At 47.1% G+C, this 27,829-nt stretch overlaps 1 protein-coding gene across 1 annotated transcript in view; it reads right to left on the minus strand.

The window, feature by feature from the left end:
- Positions 1–286: 286 nt before the first annotated feature.
- Positions 287–27,829, minus strand: part of LOC123061263 (nicotinamide adenine dinucleotide transporter 2, mitochondrial) — a 32,773-nt gene continuing 5,230 nt past the window's right edge. The window contains exons 3-9 of the mRNA XM_044484278.1: positions 27,125–27,231; positions 16,954–17,002; positions 9,923–10,035; positions 1,847–1,941; positions 1,680–1,768; positions 1,507–1,601; positions 287–883 (exon numbers count right to left, since the gene is read on the minus strand). Of these exons, the coding sequence (XP_044340213.1) occupies positions 662–883; positions 1,507–1,601; positions 1,680–1,768; positions 1,847–1,941; positions 9,923–10,035; positions 16,954–17,002; positions 27,125–27,231 (770 nt within the window). The 3' untranslated portion in view covers positions 287–661. The remainder of the gene's footprint in view (positions 884–1,506; positions 1,602–1,679; positions 1,769–1,846; positions 1,942–9,922; positions 10,036–16,953; positions 17,003–27,124; positions 27,232–27,829) is intronic.

Raw genomic sequence — 27,829 nt, forward strand, 5'->3', positions numbered from 1 at the left:
CTGGTGTCGCGGGCGGAACGCACGCCCCGCCTGTCGCAACCGGGCAGCCGACACGTGGCGTACAAGCCAGCCAACAGGCAGGTCCAATCACGCCATCACGAGCAAGAGGGCGCAAGGGGGGCTCCTCACAAGCACAACCGAATCTGCTCCATGATGGTGGCACCACGCCTGCCCACGATCCACCTGTCATAGACCGCCGAGGCATGTCGCCTTGCCACCGCGGCACCAGCATCCTTTATATAGGAGTATAATCGTCATTGTTGAAACAAAGGGTGTGACACTTCCAAAGGAAAAAGTGATAACATATGATCAGCTACAATAGCTGGCCAAATATTCTTCTAAAAGCTTAAATCAACGTGAATGGACAATTAGCATGCCATCGTTCTTGATGCGCAAAAGGAGAAAAGCATGCCAACTTTCTGTAGACAACGATTTGCTCCTAACAACTATGCAGAATGAATTTAAAACAACAGGGTTTCTCCCTCACGGCAAAATACAAACCTCTGGATCCGTCTACTTTTACCAAAATCTGTCGTCAACAGCTATCTTTTCTTCAATAATGGACAAATGGCAATGCAACCACGATAACGAACCATTACAGCCAGAACTTACGATTCAGCATTGCAAGCACATTGAAGATTTGTTGGTTTCCATCTTTCAATTAGGAGGACAGGAGTTGGTGCATGAGTCGATTGATCATCTCATAACTAGTAAAAGTAATGACAGCGTTCGGCGTTGTTCGCAACAAATTTGTAGCACAACCTCGGTAGAATCCAGCAATCCCCTCCTTCTGTAACACTTGCTTTATACAGTCCGTTACACCTATATACCGTATAGCACCATGGGGAACACGGCCTTGTTCTTGCAACTTAGATCGTACAACCTGCGTGTAAAACAATGACTGAAAATTAAAATAATAGCAAAGGGCCTTTTGATGTGCCAACAGAAGGTGATTATTCCTTGTTAAATTAAAAACATCTCTCTGTTTCTTTCTCTAATTTAACTCCTAAAGGAGATCAGATATATCATACTCCATCCATGTCAGGGTCTATTTTGTTTCATCAAGGCATGTTATTGGTGTCACTAGATATGCTGTCCAAAGAATCCTGATTGTGACTTTGTAGACGCAAACCACATATTAATAGACTAATTATTGGTCAAATCCTCGTCTGGCCAAAAATACGGCTTACATTTTGTAATGGATAAAATATTTCTTTAGCCTCTCATTTCATAAGCTTATGTATTTCATTTGAAAATAGACTCCTCATTTGTAGTAGGCAGTAACAACTGCTCCATTCAGTTATCCCAGTGAGAAGTAAAAAGACTTTGTGAATTGTTGCACTCCATGATTTGCTATTCCATAATGGGGACACAAACAGATCTGGCAGACGTTACAAACAACACTGCACTTGTACTACCATAGAAGGAGAAGCATGTATGCAGCAAATGATATAGCATTTGGATGATGAAAGTATACTATCGAATAGGGAGGATCGATAAACATACCTCATGAGGGTATGTTATCAGCGAGGCTGCTATTTTGGATCCTGAAGAACAAATTGCTACTTGACCAGGGCCAAGCTTGTCAACTGTAGTATTGTCTGGAAAACACATACACTTTTCAGTCAATCTCTTGCCCAGATTCGTCTCACTTTTCATTGTAGAAGATATCTCATTACCTCTTTTGGCAAGGTACAGCTTCGCCTTCTCGTATACTGGGAACTGGATGGCTACATGAGTAACCCCAGCTAAAGAAGGAAGAAGACCACTGTTGTTGTGGAAGAAACAATCAAGGACACAACAAAAAGTAAAAACGATTGAGCTTTATAGTCAAAATGCAGCCAACCTGTACAATCCACGGAGACCTTCTTCTGCTGCAATCCTACGTAACGCAGATAAGACGCTCGTGTAAGGCACCACGCCAGGCCTCATCCCTTGTGTCTTCAGGAGAAAACAGAGTAATATAGTTGTTGAATATCATTCAATGTGCCACACAAATGCAAGATTGTGCCCCAAAATTAAGCAACAATGAAAATTCATGTATGACTCCTTATAAATGATCAGGTCCAAAGATCTTGTGACTTAGTTTAAGTTGTTAACGATAAACATTCAATTAAATCGGAGAGAAGTCCATGTTACAACCCTGAATTGTCATCAAAGTCTAAAGATACAACCCCGAACTTCAAAACCGTCTACTTTACAACCTCAAACTTTCAAAACCGTTCAAAAAACAACCCTAAACCGGTTTCACACAGTTTTGACTGGTTTTGACCATTGACTGCCTAGTCATCCCAGCCAGTTTTGACCATTGACTGGTTCCCATGATATTCAATCAGGGAAAATTTCAAAACGTTTTGCCAAACAGATAAATAATTATAAGGAAAATGCATATTCAGGACCTTTTGGGCTAAAAATTGGCAACAAAAAAAAAGTCTCCAGACCACGCCCAGACCTCAGGATCCGTCAAGAAACCAGTGCTCAAGGTCGACCTACATGGGAAGATTCTGGGACTTGGTCCACTGAACTAGGAAGTCGGACAGGGCCTGTGACTTTATCACCTTGCAAGACTGGTAAGTGATCTTGAAGGGAAGGAGCTCGATGCGCCAATTGGCGACCAGGCCCATGGCATTTCTATTGTTGATGATGTCGGCCAGGGGTGTGTGGCTGACCATAGTGATCAGGTGAGCCTGGAGGTAGTGTAGCAGCTTCCGAGCCACCATGAACACCCCATAGGTGATCTTTTCATAGTGGGTGTAACGAGACTTCGATGGGGACAACACCTCACTGACGTAATACGTCAGGTGTTGGACCTTCTAAGCTCGGCCTTCCTCCTCGCATTAAACCACGACCACCACGCTTACAATCTATGTAATAGCACAGATATATAAAAGCATGGATTCGTCAGTTCTTGGAGCGGCCAAAATTGGTTGCTTCACAGCAGCTGCTTGAGGTTGTCCGGTGCCGACTGGGCCTCATCTATCCTGACGAATTAGTCTGAATTCTGAAGGAGACCGTACAGCAGCAAGGCCTTTTCGCCAAGCTGGGAAATGAAGCGGCTTAGGGTTGCAACCTGCCAACTTCTGGATGTCCCTCGGCTTCTTGGGTTTGCCGAGCTTGGAGATCGCCGCCATTTGGTCAGGGTTTGGGCTCGACGTCGCACTGGGAGACGATGAAGCCGAGAAGCTTGCCCGAAGGAACCTCGAACAGGCATTTGTCCGGGGTTAGCTTCATCCGGAATCGGCGCAGTTTAGCAAACGTCTTCACAGGCAAACGTCTTCGCGAGGTCGGCCAGGTGTCTGTCCTCCAAACCTTGACTTGACCACCACGTCGTCGACATAGGCCTCGACGTTGACGTTGATCTACTCGCCGAGGCACTTCTGCATGGTGCACTGGTATGTTGCGCCAGCATTCTTGAGTCTGAAAGGCATCATGATGTAGCAGAAGGGCCCAAAAGGCATGATGAAGGAGGTCCTCTCCTGGTCAGATTCTTTCATCCGGATCTAGTGATATCCCGAGTAGGTATCCCGAAAGCATAGGCGCTCACACCCCACAATGGAATCGATCACCTGGTCGATGCAAGGGAGCAGAAATGGATCCTTGTGGCATGCCTTGTTGGGGTCGGTGTAGTCAGACGCACATGCGCCACATGTAGTTTTTCTTCCAGACGAGGACTGGGTTTGCCAGCCAGTCCAAGTGGGAAACTTCTCGAATGAAACCGGCAGCCAAGAGCCAGGCTAGCTCTTCTCCAATAGCTTTACACCTTTCTGGTGCGAATCAACGCAGGGCTTGCTTCACGGGTCGGGCGCTCTTCAAGACGTGCAATGAGTGCTTGGCATTTTTTGCCGATACACTAGGCATGTCAGCAGGCTGCCATGCGAAGATATCTCGGTTCTCACGGAGAAAATTGATGAGAGCACTTACCTATGTGTTGCTCAGGTCAGCGTTGATCTCAACGGTCAGCTTGACCTTCTGGGTGTCCTGGCCGAGCTAGAAAGCAGAGGTCACTTGACCTTCTTGCTCGACGAGAGGGCCTCGGGATCCGCCGTCTTCTGGATTTTGGCGAGCTCAGCTTCAGCTAGGTCGACATTGCCACCATGCAATCATGTGCGCACTTGAAGTTGCCGCTGACCATAATTACCCGGCTGGGGCCCGGCACCTTCAGCTTTAAGTACACGTAACATGGGATTGCCATGAATTTCGTGTGCGTTGGTCGGCCGAGGAGGGCATGATAGGCAAGATTGCCATGAATTTCGCGTACGTTGGTCGGCCGAGGAGGGCATGATAGGCGCTCCTGAAAGGGATGACCTCGAAAGATAGTGTCACAGCCGAAAGTTTGAGAGTGACAAAAACAACCTCCAAGGAGATCCATCCCAATGGCTGGGCACACTTCCCCGGCACGATGTCGTGGAAATAGCTGGAGGTCGGCTGCAGGCGTGAGATATGCCCATCTTTTCCAGCGTGAGATGTAGAATATGTTGATGTCGTCTTCCATCAGGACCTTGGACAGCTGACAACCCCCATGACCAAGTCGAGCACCAAGGTGAATCTCCCTAGGTGAGGAATATGTAGTCCGGAAGGTTGGACTGGTCAAACAGAATCGCACAGTAGGACCAGTCGAGGCATTGGGGGACGTCGGGCACTAGCACATTGCCTTGCACTGTGTGATCCTTTAGACCCGCTATGATTCGAGGCCGCAAAAGACCCCATCACCTTCTTTACATCATGAGGGAAGTCCTTCTCGGGATGACTGCCACCCTTGGGGCACTGTTCTCGAAGTCGTCGTTGCTTGTTGGGTTTTTCGGCGACCAACTAGTCGTTGAAGTTGCATTGTTGGCTTGCGTGTGTCGCCTGGTAGCCCAGGTAGGTGTGGTAGCTACAAGGCCATCCATTATCTCATCATAGGTTTTTCTTGGGGTTTTCCCCTTCAGCTGCCACATGCGCTACTACTTGTTTCCAGGGCCGCTTCCTTTACATCGGGGTGTTGTACTCGGCTGCGGCGACAAGGTCAGAGTCCGACTCGACATTCTTGCGCTTGCGCTTCTGGTTCTGCCTGGAGCGATCATGGTAGCCCCTTGACTTGGAGGACTCGGGCTTGTCCTGGCAGGTCCAGTTTTTCCTGCCAGCTCACACGATCTCTTCTTCGGCCGCGAAGTCGTTGGCGATTTCCATGAGCTCGCACATACACTTCCTGGCCCCGAATTTGGCCTAAATAGCCTGCTCACTGGAAACATCGTCCAAAGAGTTTCTCTTTGAGCAACCACGAGATGAACCAGCGGATCGTATCCTAAGGCTCTTGAATGCAATAAGTGAGGTCATAGGCACTGCATGACATCTGGTAGGTGCCTTCAAAATTTGTCATGAACGCATCCTAGAAAACCTGACACTCATAAATAGAATTGGCTACGGACGTAGCAAAGTGCATTCAGTTCATCTCCTCTGGCTTGGTTGACGACTGTGAGGTAGTCGGCTAGCCAGTTGTCCGACTTGGAGTCGCTCATATATTTGTCGACGCCCTACACCTGGAATGTTGGCGTGAAAGGGTGCTCGAGGATGTCTTTGATAAAGCATGCCAGGTTGATGAATGCCGCCCGACTTGAGTGAACCAGGCTAAGGACCTCTGGGTCCCATCGGTATCGTGGTGCTCTACGAGCGTGAAGGGCTTGGATGGTATCCCACGCATCGGCCGACTTACGAGTCGGTCTTGAACCATGAGGGTCAGATCGAATGGTGACGGGCGGCCTAACGAGTTTGAGCTACAGGTCAGTTGCGATTGGGCGCGAAGAATTGACGTTTGTGCGCAGCTCAGAGGTGATCGCTAGTCGGTTGCGCATCTGGGTTGACATGTCGTGCTGCACCACTGCTGCCTTGATCACAGTGTTGAACCACTCGGCCATCGGTTGATCTGGCATGAGGTTGATGTTGTCGTGCAGATCCACACGACCGCCATGGGGTTCCGGAGAAGGGTGAGATAAACCATTGCGTCATCGAGCTACCAGTCCAGGATGGAAGCACGGGATGGAAGTTTAGCTGAGAGTGCACACGAAGCAATTACCCAAGTTCAGGCCCTTACGGTGGAGGTAATGCCCTACACTCCTGCTAGATTGATTGGGTTTGGAGTACAATGATCGCATAGGTGTATTGAGACTAGATTAGATGTCTATCCCTAGGCCTCACTTATATAGGGGACAAGGCCTAGGGTTTACATGAGCCCAGGTTGATTACGACCCGGTGGAGATACCCCGTGATCTCCGAGATAGCCACGCTTGATCCCCAAGTAAATAGCCATGCCCTGAGGAGCCCGCCAGCCAGAAAGCGGGCATGGGCCGCATCATGGCTTGATGGGCAAATGTCCGGCCTGGCGGGTCAACTTCCGGCCCGCTGGTGTAACCCGGTACATGGCACTGTCATTCTTGTTTCCCTTTTTTTCTCAGCTTGCTCGACATATCTTTCACAACGATGCCAAATGGGGCACATAGTCATTTTTCGAGCAGCTTCGGGCATTGGCCATCGCCTGATCAGGTTGATCAATAGCACTCCACTCCCCACATGCACCGTGCCACTATTGCCACACCGCTGATAATCTCGCCTCCAGCAATGTGTGTCGTTGGAGATAGTTCGACTATGCATGGCTCGCTACACATGGTCCTTCTCAGCTCTGGGTTATCTCAGCAATAGAGCAAGAGAATCACATAGTGGCACCCCTTAAAGTGCCTTTTCTCACCTCTTTGATTGCTTGCCTTGTCGCTGTTAGACTGTTACCATTACCGAAGAGAACCAAACAAAATGAGCAATAGTCTCAATAGAGACACAACACGTTGTAACCTAATTACATTATCATTTGTGTTAACAATGCCCTAACCAAACACTTCCTTAGTTTCAATAACAAGCATCCAAGTAATACAGCTGATCTTTGCTAGATTGGTCAACATCCTAAGTTGTGTGTGTATTGTACGTTGTGTTCTCTTCTGGTTTGGTAAAACAAAATATCAGGTTTTACAACTTAAATTTGGGATCACCATATATATGCCCGTGGATTCATGTGAAGACGATGCCAACATGCGACACCCCAATGGATAGCATCATCCCTTACAAGGTTGAGACTAACCTTGCTAAATATCTTGTGTCCGGGGCTAGGATTTACTTGAATTAGTTGTTAGACAATTATGCACCTTGATCAACATTAATACAAGCACCATTTACGCTAACGCTGTGTTTGGATGTCTGTATTGGGCTGTCGAATTGGATTTGGTATTGGGCTGCTCTCAATACAGGTGTTCCGATGTACTCTGAAATATCACACCAAAACTGTAACGAATACACAGGCATTACAGCTCGCAGGCAAACTATCATCCCAACGATTCGGAGCCCTCTCGCTCCGATTTCGGTCGAATTGGCTCTTCCGCAAAACATAGCGGTTAAGGATGATATGTTTCGTCCCACGACCATGAACAGAGAAAATGGGAGGAAACGAGCCCTCTCGCTCCGATTTCGGTTGAATTGGCTCTTCCGCAAAACATAGCGGTTAAGGATGATATGTTTCGTCCCACGACCGCGAACAGAGAAAAGGGGAGGAAACGAGGACAGGAGAGAACACAGCGAGGCAGTCGACGGCGGCGCCCAGCTAGATCAACCACGGCAACGCGGGTATCTTCGGCAGGCCGTCCCTTCCCTTCCTCCTCCGCTGTCGTCCCTTCCTCTCCTCGCCACAGTTCGATCTTGTCCTCCCTGGCCCTGGCCCCATGCCGCCAGGTCCCATCTGAGCTCAAGCCCGTTGCTGCATCCCCTCCGACACCTCCAAGGGGGAGCTGATGCACTGGTTCACCGATATTCAAGGAGCCATTGGATGTTGAGATCGATGTGGTTCATGCACTGTTGGGCTCCTCCGGCTATCCAGCTCCGCACCTCCTGCAAAGCGCACGCCGTCTGCCCGTAAGACCAGGGGCCAGCTGCCAGGAGGACCAAGGGCCGCTGCCCGCATGGCGTGGCGTGTTGTCGGGGAACCAGCCCTCTTCTGTATCTCAAGAAGCTTTGGCTCGACAGGAACGAGCCCTGTTCTGTATCTCTGTTCTTCAGGTTCAGTTGCTGTTCTTTCGTCAGTACTATGTTTCCGTCAAAATCTGCGTGCTTATGTTTCGCCTTTATAGAACACTTCCAAGTGTGTTTGCCATATAGTTAATGGATAATTGCAACCGCGGGATTTTCAATCGGAATGTCATAGGGCTAAACAATCCAGCGCGCCACAAGGTTGAACCTGAACCTATCTATTGTTTTGTCAAATTTGGAACTATGTCATGTTTAACTTGAAGCTATCTGAACTATTGTGTTGTTAAATTTGGTAAAAGAAATCCTATATAATCATCCAATTATAGTCACACATTGTAAACAAAATTGTTTTGATGCATACATATGTTGCTATGCAATTCCATAGTTTGCCATCCAAACATGATTCCGTACTGAAACCTCAGTATGATTCCGTGAGCCAATTCAGTTAACACCCAAATAACCGAATTCGTATTCATGTCCATTACAATTTCATGTGAGCCAATTCAGTTAACACCCAAATAACCAAATTCGTATTCATGTCCATTACAATTTCATGGCTGAACTGGAAATGAAACCAATTCAATATGGAGGCCTCCAATACAGCCATCCAAACAACAACAACAACAACAAAGCCTTTAGTCCCAAACAAGTTTGGTAGGCTAGAGGTGAAACCCATAAGATCTTGCGACCAACTCATGGCTCTGACACATGGATAGCAAGCTTCCACGCACCCCTGTCCATAGCTTGTTCTTTGGTGATACTCCAATCCTTCAGGTCTATCTTAACGGACTCCTCCCATGTCAAATTCGGTGTACCCCGACCTCTCTTGACATTCTCCTCACACTTTAGCCGTCCGCTATGCACTGGAACTTCTGAGGCCTGCGCTGAATATGCCCAAACCATCTCAGATGATGTTGGACAAGCTTCTCTTCAATTGGTGCTACCCCAACTCTATCTCGTATATCATCATTCCGGACTCGATCCTTCCTCGTGTGGCCACACATCCATCTCAACATACGCATCTCCGCGACACCTAACTGTTGAACATGTCGCCTTTTAGTCGGCCAACACTCAGCTTCATACAGCATTGCAGGTCGAACCGCCGTCCTGTAGAACTTGCCTTTCAGCTTTTGTGGCACTCTCTTATCACAAAGAAGGCTAGAAGCTTGGCGCCACTTCATCCATCCGGCTTTGATTCGATTGTTCACACGCAAACACAGCGTAAAGAAAACTAATGCAAGCCAAGGTATACAATCAGTCTTGCATGATCTTAATGATATCATACTCCATCCTTTTGGGTTTACAAGGCCCCTCACAAAGAAAACCCATACCAAGACAGTCATTAACATTTCAATCTTTTTTATTAACCACATCCTAAAATGCTCGCTATAATCTCCCACCTAATTTCCCCCCTTTAACTCTGCCCATGCACAGCCAATAGCACAAAGGAATTGTTTTGCATATGATGATTTACATCTGATCTGTGTACAGCAACGTGATCCTATGCTTGTTTTTCAAGTAGCGATGTGATCCCTTGGTAATTGGCTACCGTCGGACAAAGATCCAATGAGAAATCATCGGACATGTAGCACTACTCATAGCATAGTTAGTGCTCGTATTAAACTCTGCACATCAACCAATGAGTAAATGGTCTAGCGAGTAATGTGGGGACAGGATGGCAAGGGTAATGGAATTTGCATTAGCAACATATCTGATTTTGGTAAGAGACCTTCTAAACCCAAAAGGTGGGAATATACAAGACACAAGTTTGGAAGTAATTTGCAACACCATAAATCTACAGAATCGATATGTGCCTCTGTTACAAAAATAAATTGGGCCTTCTGAAATAAAGACAAGCATAGCAATGTAGTATACATACTTGTAGTCTAGTCTTCACAACCCATAATGGATTAGTTGCAACAGCTGTTGCAATCCCTGCACAGGAAGCAGCTAAAATATTTTCCTGTATGGACAGTTCGCCATTTTTAGTATCTGCAAAATGAACAAGAATAGTCAGGAGCTGACACCAGAGTATGTACGTTGTTCTATTATCTGCATCAACAAAAATAGAACATGGCTAATGTTTAATATTTAACATGGTATGCTGTCAACAATCAGTACAAATTAAATTCTTGTTTAACAAAATCCACTACTGTGGGTTAAAAAAACTACCGTTAATTTATCATAACAAAAATACATCTGCAGACAAAAAAAAACACCACGTGGGTAATATTTATGCCAAATTTTCTCCTCGACAATGTGATGTTACATCAATTGCCCAGACACTCTGAAAAACACAATTTGCCAAGTACCATTACAAAAATACCAGAATTTGCTAGAAAACAGTCACTAAATTAACTCCACATGTTGGGAGGAGAAATAGCACCTATGAAATGCCTAATTTGCCCCTGGCTTGAATGAATCAAATTGTCTCAACCGACTGAACATGCATGTTCAAATGTTGTTAAATTGCTTCAGCTAGCTAGGTGATAGCTGTAGTGATATATGTGTGCTTGAGCTTGATTGCTAGTGATATGTGTGATTATATCAGCTTGTGCTTTTTCTAAGTAAATTGTTAAGAAAAAAATGGTGAATAGATGTGTTAAAACTGCTAAGTGTGGTGCATGGTGCAAGTGAAAAAAAGGTAAAACCATTTTGGCTCTTGTAGCAGAGGATAATAAATAGGTCTCCATAACCGAATGGTTAAATAAACACATTTTGCATGCAAAAGGCACTGAATCAGAAAGACATTACGAACTTCATGTAAGGACAAGGAACCAAATACTTTAAAATTATCAAGGCCACTAGTAGCAAAAACCAAAGTACAACTTGGCACCTGGTAGTGACAATCTTTTAATGTTGCTAACCAGGATTAAGATATACATTTGACCTGATAATTTATCAGCTCAGTAAAAAAGATGGAACATCTTTCTTGCAGATTGAATGTATTTCAGGTGTTCAATCTAAAAGTCCAAGTGGGAAGAAAGAGAGAAAGGCGAATCCTAATACAGTATAACTGTGTACAGATAAAATTTTCTTCCATTCCACAGTACAAAATCAATTCAACTTCAACTCGCAGTATCTTCCTTTCATCTGCATGGGCATCACCCAAACTACTCCCTCATTTGGAGATGTCCTATATGAATGTCAAAGAACCCCTATTTCATGTGAAATTCAATCGCTGTTAGGTCTGATGAAGTTAGGTGCATTTAAGATTGTTGCAATAACATGGTGTTGTCCTGTGGAACATGTTGCTGTGAAGAATGTTTGCTATGATTAGCCAGGTTCTGCTATTTTATTGTATGGCTCTGAGCTTACCTGTAGTTAATACAACAAGGAGCAATGTGCTAAGGCGAGGCGCTGCAGCATTGAGGGAGGGGCCTGAAGCGCGCGCGCGCGCGGGGGGGCGGGGGGGGGGGGGGGGGGGGGGGGGAGAAGAGAGAGGATGGGAGAGGGGCCAGATGGGGAGCAGCAACCGGAGAGGAAGCTGGCGGATCTGGTCGCCGACGGCCGCCTAGAGAGGAGAGCAGAGGAGGGCGGGGAAAAGTTAGACGAGGGGAAAGAAGAGAGGATGGAATCCATCCATACCTTGTTGCCGGTGGCGCAGATCTAACCGACTCCTCAAGCTCCAAAGCGGACACCTTCTGTGGCTGTCAAAGGCAAGCTCGACGCCTTGAGATTGGAGGGCACCCTGACGCCTTAGGGATGCCTTGAAAACAATGAGAAGGAGTTAGATTGTTGTGCTATAATGGAACCATGTCCACCTCCAGTTGATGCAATCATCATTTGTGGCTTCTCACTCTTGGCTTTTATCCAACAATTTGAATGTCCAGGCCCCACCAGGATCCACACCAGCCAAGCTAGGTCCGACAGGCCCTAGAGGAAAGGATCGCGGAAGGTGCCCCCAAGTGGAGCCAAGAGAATGACGAGGCGCCCGGAGCTGACCGGGATCTAGTTCTGAGGACCAGAGGGCCCCGAAAGTCAACCTTTAGTCAAGGGCCCAGCAAATGGACATGAAGCCCTTTCCGTGGCTAGTTTGCCGGCACTGACGGAATTCAAAATCCCAAGTCAGGCTAGCATATGGACACGAAGCCCTTTCTGTGGTCAGTTTCCTGGTACTGACGGAATTCGCAGATGAATACAAGGTCTCCAAATCCCAAAAATACCTCTCTTACATTTGTAATCACTTGCATGGCATTTTGAGTTCATTGCGGTTCGCTTCCAACTTCTACAACATCTTGAACTCCAAACTGCTTGAGTCATGCCACTAACCCCTACTGAGCTCCACTAAGTCATGCCTTTGTGTGTAGGTGTGAGGTTGGACAAGATTCATCACCAAGTGCACTCATTTCACATTGTCAGCTGTGAGATCACTTGATCCTTCACCCTATGTTTTTAAGGCGACGCCTTACCGCCTTAGGGAGGGGGGGCGCTTTGGCGCCTAGGCGACGCCTAGGCGGGCGCTTTGGACGCCTAGGCGCCCAAAGCGGTCGATTTTCCAAAGCGGAGGGGGAGCGCTTCGACGCCTAGGCGTCGCCTAGGCGTCGCCTTAGGGACGCCTTTAAAACATAGCCTTCACCAACATCAAAAAGAGGTAAATTTGGTATTGTTCTTTTCCATCTCTACTTACACCTTGTTGAGTGTCATTACGGATAGGGACGGTACATCTCGCCCAGTCTACGGCAACCAAGAGGATGCGAACGACTATGTCACCAAGACGCACCACTTCAGCTTAAAACAAGCTATGAATGATGTGAATGCCATCTTGCATGAGTGCATCAACAACCTCGCCACCGACTTCCGTGCAGAGATGCGCAAATTCGAAGCTCGCAACAAGGACTACCTCGACGCCACAATGAAAGGGCAAATGGAGAGCATCCAGGTCATGTTCAACAACCACAAGTCTTCATGATATTCGCCTTCTTCAAGATGGCGATCAAGTACCCATGCTTTCGAGATACCTTCCAGCGCTATTCACACCGGGCTCGACGACATCCCACCATGAAGACCAAGCGCCACCTCTTCATAGGGGCAATGGACTTCGGAACCCCATACTCCACTGTGAACGCCGTGAAGAAGCTCATGAAAAACGCGTCTAAGAGGATTGGGCACCACAACTTCGCCAAGAAGAATATCGACGTCGTCAACATGAAGTGTCGCCTACAAGAAGAGCGCATAGTGCATTGCCAATAAGAGGCTGACCGTGTGGAGGAAGCAAACCAAGCTCTCCATGATGTCAACACTTTGAAAAACTTCCTCTCTCTCTCAGTCAAAAACGAAGAACAGAGGAGACACAAGAGTTTTTGTGTAGCGTACTTAATGCTGCGTTTCTCCCTTTTATTCTTGCAGGATTGCATGCTCTCCTACTGGACCGCGCCATCCCATGACCGACAGCATGCACTATACTTGCACTCATGGTCAGACATACCGCGTCCTCGATGTAGTCACTCCAGTGGGAGTTACTGCCATTGCAGGGCTTTCGGCTGAAGCCAGATTTGCAGTCGTGGCAGCATTTTCCCTTGCCATGGCAGCGTTTTCGTTGTCCGCTCCCCCATGCACCATGTACTCCACGGTGAAGCTGCCGGACCAAAGGTCAGTCGCTTGTCCAGCTTGTCCAACTTCCGATCTCAGGGTAGCGTGATGAGGGCAAGGCATGCCTTGGTGAGTCCTTGAAATGGTTGAATCTGGACCTCACCGAGGCTCCGGGATGATGGGCCAAAGAGCCGAAAGCTTAAGGGCCCCTTGAGCTCTTGGTATTGGACATTACCAATCGAGCCCGCCCCACGGAGATCACCGCCTGCAAGGCGGCGGCTTCCTCAAACTAGACCCGGATCTAATGCAACTTCTCATGTCCCGGGACTCCTTCCAGGATCTCAATTGCGTTGGCCGCTATCGTAACCATGATGAGGTTCCAGACCGGAGAGGAAGACGAGGACTCCTCTTCTTCAGGAGACCGAACTAGTTGTTGACCTGAAGAGTGTGGTCACGTAGCTCTTGGAGGCGTTTGAGGCGTCGGGAGGTGAACTTGTCCTTCTGGCGCTTGAGTTCCTACTGCTCGACGGAGAGGTGGAGGCGCATTCCTTGAGTTGTGCGCCCGCAGGGCTTTGCTCCGTTATGAGGGTTGACAGGACGTCATGACTTCCGACAGCGCCGAGGATCAGGCCCGTCATGAAGACTTCTCACGCTAGCCCATGGTCAGCCCAGGGCCTTCTTTGGCACAGATTCTCAAGGGGCAAGCAAGGCGGCCGAGTGGAGACTACAGAGCACGACCCAAGGACCCCGGTGACGAAGTCCACGCCCTCGAAGCTAAAGGCCTACCCCTTACGGAAAGGGGTGGGAAGGATCCAGGCCTCTGCCTTCTTTGAGACGAAGTAGAGGATGCGAAGGGTAAGATCTTGGTTCGTCACAGAACCGCAGATCATGGTTGCGGAGGCCATCTCGATTTGGTAAGTTAGATTTGCATACTTTGCCCCTACTTGGTGCGCCAAATGTCGGTAGTACAGGCAACGCCGTCAAGGGACGACGTTTTGTTCGATAGGGCAAGCACACAGCGAATCGAGATGATGAGGCACAGGGTGAAGGATTTACCCAGGTTCAGGCCCTCCGAGAGGAATTAAGGCCCTACTCCTGCCTCTGATGTTTGTATTGATGTGGTGCACGCCATGGATCGAGAAGATCGCCGAGGAGATCTATATCTCTTGGGTTACAAGTCTCTCAGCCTGGCGCCGGACAAGTAAAAGAAAAGAGATGGGTGGGAAAATGACTTGCCTTACTATATATACTTGGTCAAATCAGGGTTACATGGCTAGAGTCGGACCAGTCTCGAGCTAGCTCTATTGGGTTGCGCCGAACAACGTCTGTTATGTTTCCTTCTCCTCCAAAGCTTACCGAGCCCATGAGGTCTCGGCCGTCGACTTCCTAGCACCTATGGCCAACGTATCCATTCCCAGGATCCTTGTCACCCCTCTACTGATCAAGGTGCCGTTTTATCAAGGCGCCTAAACGGCGACGATCCTTGCGTCCTGCGAGTGCCCCACCCTACAACCTCCAAACCAAACATTGGCTACAACACCTACATATTGTGAGACCGACGGCTTTGGACTGAAGGGGCGCCATAACTTTATATCGTCAATACGGTGACGATATGAGGACGACATAAAAACTATGCACTATTGTTGGGCCTGAGCAAATTAAAAGCAGCATGAGCAACATAGCGTTGGTCAATACTGACTCAACTCATCACCAACCGCAGAGACAAGAACTATCAAACAAAGAATCCAAAAAAATGAAATGGTACCTAGCTTTATCAAGGGGAATGCACAAACACTTCGAAGAATAACTGTACGAAACATTCTACGACATCAATAACTTGATGCGAATATGCTCACTTGCAAGCAAGATCTAGAACCAACATCCCAGAAGGTGCATTTTATGAGGAGGTCCACAACCCTTCAACAAAAGGAATTCTAAAAATCAATTTGCTTACAACTAAGCAAGAAGATTGGCACTCAAAAAATATGAAAATACTTGGGAGGAAGTGAAGCCAAAAGCGGAAGGTGAAGAACTCATAAAAGGACATTCAAGAAGGCCTCTATGGGTCACTTGGTGCCAAGGCATGCCACCATTCTATTGGCGGACAACCCTGTCAGGCGCCCAGGAATTTGTCAAGAGATGTCTACATGCCAATGGATGGCATGAGATGCAAACAAAACAGCTCATGAGTTACAACCGATTCCACCAACTTGGCCCATCACAAGATGTGAAATAGATCTAATCGAACGACTGAGCATAGCCCCCAGAGAGGCGAAATACGTAGGTGTGCCTCTAGTTAAGAAAGCAATAGTCGTTGTCCAGCAATTTGTCTCGAAGTTCATCATTTGCAGATCTGAAGTCCCAAGCAACCTCATAGTAGACAATGCTAGACAACTTGACTGCAGGACATTCGAAACATTTGTGAGAACCCAGGCATCAAGCTATGCTCTGCATTAATGGGCAATCCAATAGCAAATGGCCTTGTGGAAAGGGCAAAAATAACCATTTTGACAGGATTGAAAACATGTCTTGATGATTTAGAGAAGAGACGATGAGTAGAAGAGCTACAAAAGTTACTACAATCCACCAAGACTATGGAGACTTGACCAATAGGCTTCACCCCATTCAAACTGTTATTCGGGGAAGAGACTGTCACAATAGAAGAGTTGAAGCTCAAATCAATACGCATTGCCAACATCCTAGATAACGACAAGCACAAAGTCACAGTGGAGAACGTGGAGCACAGTGACCGACCTTGTGCTCAAGAAGAAACGCACAAAGTCACAATAGAGAACAAGCACAGTGGGCGACCTTGTGCTCAAGAAGAAACTCAATCCAGAAGAAGGAAAGCTAAGCTTCAAATGGGGAAGGCCATATGGGGTCTCAGGGGTAACAAGGCCAACCACATTCAAGCTACATGAAATAAATTGCCATGCCCATTACAGTTAATCACATAACGCTGAAATATATTCTTGTAAAGAAGCATCGGACTCTAGAAATGAATACGCCTTCACTCAAAAAGTCACGAATTAAATATGAAAGATAGCATGACCTTACTCTTATAAAAAAACATATTTTTCCTAGCTGAAGCACTTTGATGGTATCACAAAGGAGATTTCATGAACAAACAGATATCAGATTTTCATTGACATTGCCAATTAAACATGGTTTAGTGCTACAAATAAAAAAACAAAAGCATATCAAGATGGTGATGTTCTTTTGAATGCTTCAATAACTGAAAATAAAATTGTAGATGTACAAAATAAACATAATGCCACTCAATCACAACTATCCACCTACAAAAATGACAGTTCTGTCCACTACTAGTAACATGTTACACACATAATAAGACCGATGCGTAAAGTACGGTTGGATAACCTTGAGATCGAAGAAGACCCCTCACGTAATTATAAACTGAAAATGTAACCTGCAGAAAAACAAAAAAGACATTGAAGGTTGTTGAAAGTATAGCAAAAAAGTGAACTACGGACAAAAGATTATGTGAGTTTTCCATCTCGCAGATTCATGATTACTCGACCATTCAAGCCTTGAATTGAGGTATATAGTAATCATTAATAAGGTATATTAGAAATAATAATAAGGTATAGTGGTATTATCTATATGGTATATGAAGAGCGGGAGTACATACTCCCAGGAGTACATATACTAATTTTCTGTACTCCTAGGAGTATGTACTCACACGTTCAATATACCTCATAATCAAATGTTTTATACCTCTTTTTCATTCTCAATATACCTTATTAATTATTCTAAGATACCTTGATACAAATTTTATAAACAAAATCTAGGCCCATAGTCTCTACTCCTAATGGAGCAGTTGGTAACCTCGTACGGTTTATTTTCGTCCCACCTTCCATGGTTTTTTTATACCTCCTCCCACCTTCGCTGGTTTTTTTTGTCCCCTCCCTCCACCTCATTGGTTTATTTTCGTGTCACTCTCTAACACAACGAAAGAAATCTCAGTAGATCAGAACTTTCCATACTAGCGCAAGTTATTTAGTAATGTAGAATCAATCACGAACAATCTCTAAAAATAAAATCTAAATTGATGCGGTGGTTGGTGCGGTTGTGAGGTTGTTCGTGAGGTTGTCCCCTCCCTCCACTTCCCTGGCCGTGAGGTTGTTCGTGATTGATTCTACATTACTAAATAACTCCCAGGGCCACGGCCAGGGAAGCCGCCCTCCTTCCCTGCCCGTGGCCCTGGGAGTTGGTGCGGCACTTGAAGGACCCGGCGTGAGTGGCCGGCGTGCAGACGCACTTGGAAGCGGGCCCGTGGCCCGCGCCGGACGGCGCCGATGCCGACCCGGGCCACCTCCTTCGCGTATTCTTGGAGCTGTGGCTAGCCGATTTACATGAAATTAATTCCCTCAGTTGTGGTGGCAAATATAATACACATAATCCATATTGTTATGCACTAGCGTGTGTGTGTGAAATAGATGGATTATGGTCCCGTACCCAATAAGCTGGATATGTGTGTGTGTGTTAGAGAGAGAGAGAGGGAGGGAGAGGGGGAGAGAGAGTGAGGAAGAGGGAGTGAGAGAGTGTGTGTGTGAGTATTTGATGGTAAAAAAGGTCGCCAATGTAACTTGATATTGTATAAGAATATTAATATTGAACTCTTTAAGTTAATTGACCCCGTTGCAACGCACGGGTGTTCTTCTAGTTTGCGTAATATACCATTTGTACGTACAAAAAAGCAGTTTGTGCATATAAATAATATACATGCACCCAAATGAAAAAAAAAATCACAAAACTAACTTTGAGGTATCTAGTAATCATTAATAAGGAATATTAAAAATAATAATAAGGTATAGTGGTATCATCTATGAGGTATATGAAGAGCGGGAGTACATACTCCCAAGAGTATATAATCATTTTCCTATATATCCTACATATATATACTCCCAGGAATATATGATCATATGGAGAAAATCCCTCATACAACCGGGATACTACACTGTTGGCGTAGTGACAGGAACACCAAAATCGTCAAACAAAATCACCCTAGCCAAGTCACCTTTGTTGTCGAAAGAGCCATAGCCCGCAACTCAACCTCTGTACATGAACGGGAAACTGTAGTTTGTTTCCTTGTCTTCCACAAAAACACAATAAGCAAAAAGGGGGAAAACAATTCGAAGGATTACGGCCCCAGGTAGCATCAGGCCAAATTTTGTAATGAACCGGAACATGGAATGAATAGACAGCGACAGATTGAAGACATTATAGAACAGAAAGAAGGTGACAGTAGTGAACCGACTAGGAGCAGAGACAAACTGACTTAAAATGTGAACATGATAGGAGAAAACTGGGCCAGTGAGCTATATAGACAAGACTCCTAACAACATGATGATAACGCATCAGATCAGATAGAGGCTCGTCATTAGAAGCTCAGACGTGGACTCTGAGATCCATAAAGGTCAACAGTGCTCTCACCAGGAAGAGCAGGACGAGCAAAAAGATCCTCAATACTTCTTAATAGAGAAAAAGAGGCCGTCTGAGGTAGAAGAAACCTAAATCCCAAGGAAGTAAGAGGACCAAGATTAGAAAATGTGCTCTAAGACAAGCCTTCACAAAGATAATGTACTCGGGGTCATCACCAGTGATGATCATGTCATCAGTATAGAGAAGAGTTCAACCACGTGACAAATAGTGGACAAAGAGCACAGGATCATGATCATCACTGGCCAGAAAATAATAGCATTGACCAGTGAGGCCAAGCACTCAAACCAGACACAAGGCGCTTGCTTAAAGCCATTTAGAGAGCGACAAAGATGGCATACCATGCCGTTAATAACAGAGTGCCCAAGTGGTGGCCGGCGTGTAGATATGCTCACGGAACTCACCATTGAGAAGGCATTCTTGACATCAAGCGGAGAGATACACCAATGGTGAACATAAGTTATGGCAAGAAGGGTGCGAACAGTGGTCATGTGGGCCACATGAGCAAATATCTTGTCTTAGCCATGATCGTGCTCCTGCTCAAAGCCACCAGCCACAAGACGAGCCTTGTAGCGCTCAAGAGAACCATCGAGACAAGATGCAGGACGATATCCATGTCCAGGAGCTATCTGCGAGGCTCTCCACCAATGTGTACGGAACATGGTTGGACTCCTGTGCCGAGCTGTTGCTTCTTATTCTCCAGGCATCCTGACCTGCGAATAATGTGAAGGTAAAAACAATGCAATTATATTAAGTAGATTCAACAAGTTAGGTACTAACCTGATCATTGTGTGCAGATGGTACTGCTAGGGACTCGCACATGTGGCCAACCTGAAAGGAGACCTGTTGGACTTCAAGGCCAAGTTGCTTGTCTAGGAGAAGGACAATGTTCTATTGACCGCACGATCCTAACTCCTAGAACACCACCTGGCCGCCCCATGGAGGGGCGGAGCGGACGACTTGCACCGCGTCGAAATAGGAGTTGTGCTTGTCAGGAAATATGCAACTTGTATTACTAGGAGGCCAAAACCACCATATATATGATGTACATGAGGATGCCAAAAGGCAAGAATACAAAAGGCCAAAGGCCATCATCAATATAACTCTAACACCCCCCCCCCCCCTCAAACTCATGGTGACTCGACAACACTGAGTTTGGAGAGGTGAAATCTATGTTGTGCTCTAGTCTGTGCCTTCGTGAAGAAGTCCGCTAGTTGTAACTCGGAAGGCACATACTGAAGAGCAATAACATGATCCTACACAGCAGCGCGCACATAATAAGCATCAACACCAATATGCTTGGTAAGCTCATGCTTCACAAGGTCCCGCGCAATACTGATAGCACATGTACTGTCGGACAAGAGGGTGGTAGGTGTAGTCACAGAAACACCAAAATCCTCCAGTAGCCATCGTAACCAAGTCACCTCTGCCGTCAGAAGAGCCATAGCTCTCAACTCGGCCTCTGCACTCGAACGAGAAACTGCAGTCTGTTTCTTCGTCTTCCAGGCAATGAGAGAACCACCAAGAAAAACACAGTAAGCAGAAAGTGAACGGCAATCCGAAGGATCACTGGCCCACGTAGCATCTGAATAAGCCTGGAGCTGTAACAAGCTGGAACGAGGAAAAAAAGAGACGATGAGAGATCGTGCCACGAAGATATCGTAGAACACGAAGAAGGTGACTATAGTGAACTGAAGTGGGAGCGGAAACAAACTGGCTCAGAATATGGACAGGATAGGAGATATTCGGACGAGTGACAGCAAGATAGACAAGACTCCCAACAAGATGACGATAACGCGTCGGATCAGACAAGAGCTCACCATAAGAAACACGAAGGTTAACATTGGGCTCCATAGGAGTCTCAGCAGTGCGCTCGTCACTAAGAGCCGCACGAGCAAGAAGATCATGGATATACTTTTCTTGGGAAATAAAAAAGGCATCAAAGGAGGAGGAAACCTCAATCCCAAGAAAGTAACGAAGGGGACCAAGATCAAACATAAGAAACTGCTCACTGAGATGGGCCTTGACAAAGGCAATGTACTCGGAATCATCGCCAGTGATGATCATGTCATCAACATATAGAAGAAGAAGAGTGCGACCACGAGCAGAAAGGTGGACAAACAACGCTGGATCATGAGCACTGGGCGAAAAACCAGCTGCAGTGACCACAGAGGCAAAACGCTCAAACCAAGCGCGGGGGGCTTGCTTAAGGCCATATAGAGAGCGACGAAGACGGCAAACCATGCCATCAGGAACTGAATACCCAGGTGGTGGCTGCATATAAACTTCCTCACGCAACTCACCATTAAGAAAGGCATTCTTAACATCAAGCTGAGACACAGACCAGTGGCGAACAAAGGCCACGGCGATAAGTGTGCGGACAGTGGTCATATGGGCCACAGGAGCAAAAGTCTCATCGTAATCACGACCATGCTCCTGCTGAAAGCCACGAGCCACAAGACGAGCTTTATAACGCTCAAGAGAACCATCAGAGTGAGTCTTAATCTTATAGACCCACTTACAAGTGATGGGACGAACACGGGGGAAGAGAAACCAGGTCCCACGTGTCGTTGCGCTCAAGGGCAACAATCTCCTCTGCCATTGCGAACTGCCATTCAGGATGAACAATAGCATCTCGATAAGAAGTCGGCTCAAGAACGGCCGAAAGACCATAACGAGAAGGAGAATATCGGCCAGGGGGCGGACAAGGCCGAGAACGAAGACCATAAGTCGGATGAGAGGAGGAAGACGACACACCAGAAGTAGAGGGCACATCGGTAGACTCATTCACAACACGTGAACGGCGAGTATAATGGAAAGGAAAGGACGGAAGAGGTGGAATCACTGGAGGTGGAGACGGGGAATGTATCGATGATGAAGGTGGAGAAGGGGAAGCTATCGGCGATGAAGGTGGGGAATCATGCGACGAGTGAGTAGAAGAAACGATAGGAGAGGACGGCGTCGGATCTGCAACAGCAGGATGAGGAGTAGGAATACTGGGCAGAGAGGGAGGTGTATCTGGAAAAGTAAGAAAAGAGATGTCCTCCGTAGAAAAAGCCGAGGAGGATGGACGCGAGTAGAAGGGATGAGATTCATCAAAGGTCACATCCCGGGAAATACGCATCCGGCGACCGACAGGATCCCAACACCGATAGCCCTTATGCTCATCACTATATCCAAGAAAGACACACTCAACAGACTGAGCGGTCAGTTTGGTGCGTTCACAAGGGGCAAGCAAAACATAGCAGACACAACCAAACAAACGGAGCGCTGAATAATTAGGAGAACAACCAAAAAGACGCTCGAGAGGAATACCACCTTGTAGAGCAGCAGATGGTTGAATGTTGATGAAATAGGTGGAAGTAGTAACAGCCTCAACCTAGAAGTGAGGCAGAAGAGAGGCGGCGATCATCAGCGCACGCGCCGTCTCAAGAAGGTGACGATGCTTGCGCTCAGCCACGCCATTCTGAGCATGAGCACCGGGGCAAGAGAACTGAGCAAGAGTACCCTGCTCAGCAAGAAATCCTCACAGCGCATGGGAGATATACTCACTAGTTGAATCTGCGCGAAAAACACGAATAGGAGTGAAAAACTGGGTACGAACCATGGCAGCAATTTTTTTGTATATAGATAAGACCTCACTACGAGAAGACATGAAATAGATCCAAGTGTATCGAGAAAAGTCATCTATAAAGACAATATAGTAGCGATGACCCCCTTTCGAAGCGAAGGAGCCGGACCCCAAACATCAAAGTGAACGAGATCAAAAGGACGCTCGGACACTGACTCGCTGAGAGGATAGGGTAGCTGGATCTGCTTACCAAGCCGACAACCCATACAATCCAATGAAGCGTTACCAGAGACAGACCCCAGAACACCACGATGAACCAGAGACGAGAGACGAGAACCACATAAATGGCCAAAACAATGATGCCACTGCTGAAAAGAGCTGGTAGATGCAACAACAGGGGTTGCGAGACTGGCAAAGGAGGCAGCGGAGGGAAGACGAAGCAAGTCAAGCTCCCAGAGACCATCAGAACGTCGAGGGCCAGCACCAAGTAGAGCGCCCGTGCGACGATCCTGAACAGAACATGAATCAAAGTCGAGAATGACCCTACAACTAGAGTCAACAATCTGACCACCAGATATGAGCTGCATCGTAAGTTGAGGAACATGAGCGACAGAGGGAACATGAAATGAAGAAGTGCTAAGAGTGCCTCGACTAGCTACAGGGAGGGGAGTGCCATCAGCCGTAAGAACACGAACAGGAGACTCGACAGGTCGAACGGTGGTCAAAGTGGAAGAATCATAAGTCATATGAAAAGACGCTCCAGTATCAAGAATCCATGGGGATGTACCTGAATGAGTAGGAAGTGGTTTCTCAATGTCGGAAGAGTCGGTCACGGAACCTGCAGAAACTGTCGGTGAAGAATCCCAATCATCAAGCAGGCATCGCAGCTGTGCAATCTCACATGCAGACAAGGACATGACATAAGAGGTCGAGGTAGAAGCATCTGCCAACGATGAACAGTCGCCACCACCCGTGGAAGCCGAATGTAGAGTCGACCGAGAGTAGCGAGTCGACATAGAGCCACATGTGGAAGCCACATGGGGAGTCGACATAGAGCGGTCACCGCCGTGCGCATAAGCCGCAATAGGAGTCGATGTAGAGCGACTACCAGCACCGATGGATGTCGCAATAGGTGTCGAAGTAGAGCGACAGCCACCACCTCCAAGTGGGCGAGCACCAAGCACCGAGGAACGGCTCATGTGCGAGACGGGATCAATATATAGAACACCGTCAAAAACATCGAGCAGTGAGGGAAAGGTGTACCAGACGGAAACATTGCACTCTTTCTTTTTTTTCTGCTTCTCTTTTTTTAAATCAGCAGGAGAGCCAAGAGCCGAAAGAATTGGCAGACCACTCACGGCAGCCCACCAGGAGCCCAAGCAACCAGCGCCTGTGAAATCGCAGGAATCGATCTGAACAGGAACTAAAAGTGCGGCAGTTTCACACGCACACGACCACACGAGCGCATGCAGAGGCCAACTGCACCGAGAGACCGGGGCCAGACGGGCGGCCGGCGGCGACGGGCGGCGACCTGCAGACTGGGCCGGAGTCGGGCGGTGACGGGCAAACGGGGCCGGAGGAGCAGTCGGGCGGCGACGGGAAGACGAGGCCGGAGGAGCAGCCGGGCGGCGACGGGAAGACGAGGCCGGAGGAGCAGCGCCCGATGGGCTGCGGGCGGCAGCCGAAGGAGCGCCGGGCGGCAGCCTGAAGTTCACCGGCGGCGGTGGAGAACCTCCTCCGTGGCGGCCAGGGCGGCGTGAACAGTTGGAGGAGCCGGAAGGTGCAAGACGCACGGGAGCGGCCTTCAGCCACGCTCTAGAGTGGAGACAACAGCAATCTGGTGGAAAGAAATGGCAGCAGCGGAGATGAGGGGGCGGCCACGCCGGGCAAGAGGAGACGCGACGCGATGGAAGGATCAAGCATGAGTTGCACGTGCGAAAAAATTGACCTAAGCTCTAATACCATGTCAGGAAATATGCAACTTGTATTACTAGGAGGCCAAAACCACCATATATATGATGTACATGAGGATGCCAAAAGGCAAGAATACAAAAGGCCAAAGGCCATCATTAATATAACTCTAACAGTGCTAACTGAAGGAACGCCTTGGCGCGGTGGAGGCAGACCCATCGCAGGAGAGGTCCTTGGCGATGCCACGCCAAGATCGCCACGCCAAGAGCGAGCCTGCGGCCAGTCTTCAACTTTTGTGATCGCTTCTTGTCTCGTGTGGTCCTATGGATGAAGCCCCTTAGGGATCTTGATAACCTCGATGAACTACAACAAGTTGAGGACTCCCTTATTGCCTCGATGCGCCAGGCAATGGGTGCAAGAAGTGAGATCAGCGAGCGAGAGAGCAGTCACTGAAATCTTGGCCCGTGTCGTCAACAGCTTCCATACGATTCATTGACTACACGTGTGGGTTTCGAAGCGTGGCCACTTCCCTGTGTGGCGACTCGATCCCTAACAGCCGGCAAGGATGTTCCAAGCCCTAGTGGTTCATGCTCGTAGGGTCTTTCCCTGTAATAATGGATGTACAACCCAAAAATTTATGTAACTAAAGAAAAATAATACCAACCTCCCCTTCCATGGATTGTTCTTCTCCGTAGCATTTAATCTTTAGTTAATTTTCAACTCCTTCCTAGCCCTCGAGCTGCTTATCCCAAGGGCAGTGTCTTGGGTCAGGTGGTCTAGCCTGCTTATTCTGGAATGTGCAAGCAGGTTGCGATTTCCTAGTCATCTTTGAGGTCGTCCCCTCTTACCCCGCTTACTATACAGGTTACCACATGGCAACTCTACCCCTCTACCCGAATGCCATGCAATGCCAAGGCCGGAGCACCAGTAGTGTTTTGAAAGGGGCTTATTGTGGCCTGCCCCAAGAGATCAGGGTGCTCAAGTTGGCCCTAAGGCTGAAAGAGGTGTGGGTTTGCTAGGAGGTACAAATATCTTGGGTAGGCAATTTAAGTGCCATGTCTAACCTTAATTAATGGTTAGGTTGTCCCTCTAATTTCCGCGCGACCATCCCGGTCATCCATGGCTCAAATCTGCCTTTGTCTCATTCCTATTAGAAAATAGTCTACATGAGGAGCGAAGGGTTAGTCATGAACATTCTCGACCGAAGTGTTGTCGCAAGTATACTTTGGCTATTTGGTTTATTCGATCAGCCAAGTTAGTTTAATTATGGATCGTTAAGTTGGTTGCTTGACAAACCATTCTCTAGTATGACTAGCATCTTGCACAGAATATTTTATTGCTTGCATTGTGTACTAATGAACAACCATAAAAGAAGAATGTTTGGAGGTCACGTTCTGCAAGCTAGTTCGTAGCTTCTGCCTAATAGCCCTGGAGTTTAAATCATCTTTGTCGTTTTGTTCAAAAAAACGGTCGTCTCTCCTCCACGAAAGCGAGGAGTCTGTGGTGCAACACGGATCAATTGTGTGTGGCAATAAGAACTCTGCGACGCAGAACTCTCCTCCCTGTGGACGCCCGCAATATCTCAGTTAAGACATACCCATCTACGCATGAGGCACCTTATCATGGTTTCTCCTCTAAAGGAAAGGTGTCCTTATGCTCACATGAATGGTGTTGCAAGTACTAGGTCGAGAGGTGCATTCCATTGGAGTTGTGTCGACCGATTATCAGATCGCACCCTGGGCCGCATGTTCAGGGGCTCAGCACCCTATGAGTCCAAGAGGCAGTACAAGGTCGCTAAAATACAACTGTTGACCATCATTTCCACCCCTAGCAAGCGAGAACTTTTATTTACTGACGAGGGCATAAGCTTGAAGGATGCCATAAGCATGCCAAAGGTGTTCTTGCTTTTATTACCTCTACCCCGAGGCATTCAGATCTTCCCCTTGGTGGGGGCTGGAAAGCGACGGCGGTGGATGTAGGCTTGTCCTTCCCCTTGTATGGAGGGGTTGGGCATGTTGTTAAAAGCAACTACGACTGAGGTTGACTTGGGAGTTGTTGCTTCCCAAGGACTTATTTTTACCGGACACATGGTCGTTGTGGTGCGACCTTAGCCTGGATGAGCCCGAGTGCTTGTTTAAGAGAAGTTTCATGGCATCTTCAGCATCATGGCTTCCCATGCCCACATGACAGCTTTCACATAGCGTGCCTAAGCCTTTGCTAGGTTGGCAGCGCAAGCAGTGGAAAATAACCCTCAATTGAAGGCTTGAATGGTCGAGTAATCATGAATCTATGAGATGGTGTTGCGACTCCAAACAACGTTGGATTAAATCCCAAAGTGGCTTGTCGTCTCCCTATCGAATGCATTGTAGATTGTGCTTGGTATTGGATCGGCCGTGTGGCCCTAGAAGTTGGACACAAACTTATGACATAGGTCATCCCAGGAGTGAATCGATGACATCAAAATCAGCACTGGATGGCTCCATAATTCATTTGTTGTTTGGATTCATACTCGGGCAACAAAACACAAAAGGATTACTTAGGTACAAACAACTTACAATGAAGCCCAACATTTGTGGACCATTAGATACAAGATTAATGACTACTTACAGCCCAAGTTGGATATAGTGCTACTATTGTTGGAGAAAGGCCACGATACAACCCAGGAAGGCCTTCAGTTTTGAGTATGTGTTGCAATCCTGAAAGAATTATCCTACCTAATAAACAAAGGAACATTACTTAGCAAAACGAAACAAAAAAAAAGATATCATAGTAAAAATGTTGATCATAAAATCAAATGAAGACGGCATGGTGGATTTTACGATTTGGAATGCATGCACATGACATCGGTGCTTTCTGAATATCCAAATTTATCTACCAAGATTCTATAGTGATAATGGCGATATAGCAAGTAGTGTAAATGTTGTGACATTCGATCAATCAAACCATCATATTTATACACACACAAAAGGTTGTATTGTGCAGTCCATAATTCATACAAAAACAACCCCTCTTCAAGTACAAATCTTGCGTAAGTACAAGGCGATTTGGAACACCGGAAATGACTTTATTCTTGAATGAGTCTTGCAAAGTCTCTACAGATGCAGAAGGAAATTCAAGAAAGCAAGCAAAAAAAGGAAAGCATACACAGGGTGACAAGCTCGGCTTACCATTAAGCTTTCATCTAACTTCTTCTACAGCAGTAGAGGGCTCGGGGCCTTGTATTAGTTTTTTGTTTTCCTTTTCTGCCCTTCTATACAGTTATTCTCTCATAAAATACAAAAATACACACATTATCTGCAAGTACGAAACATC

This window comes from Triticum aestivum, chromosome 3A, assembly GCF_018294505.1.
Source record: "Triticum aestivum cultivar Chinese Spring chromosome 3A, IWGSC CS RefSeq v2.1, whole genome shotgun sequence".
NCBI lineage: Eukaryota > Viridiplantae > Streptophyta > Magnoliopsida > Poales > Poaceae > Triticum > Triticum aestivum.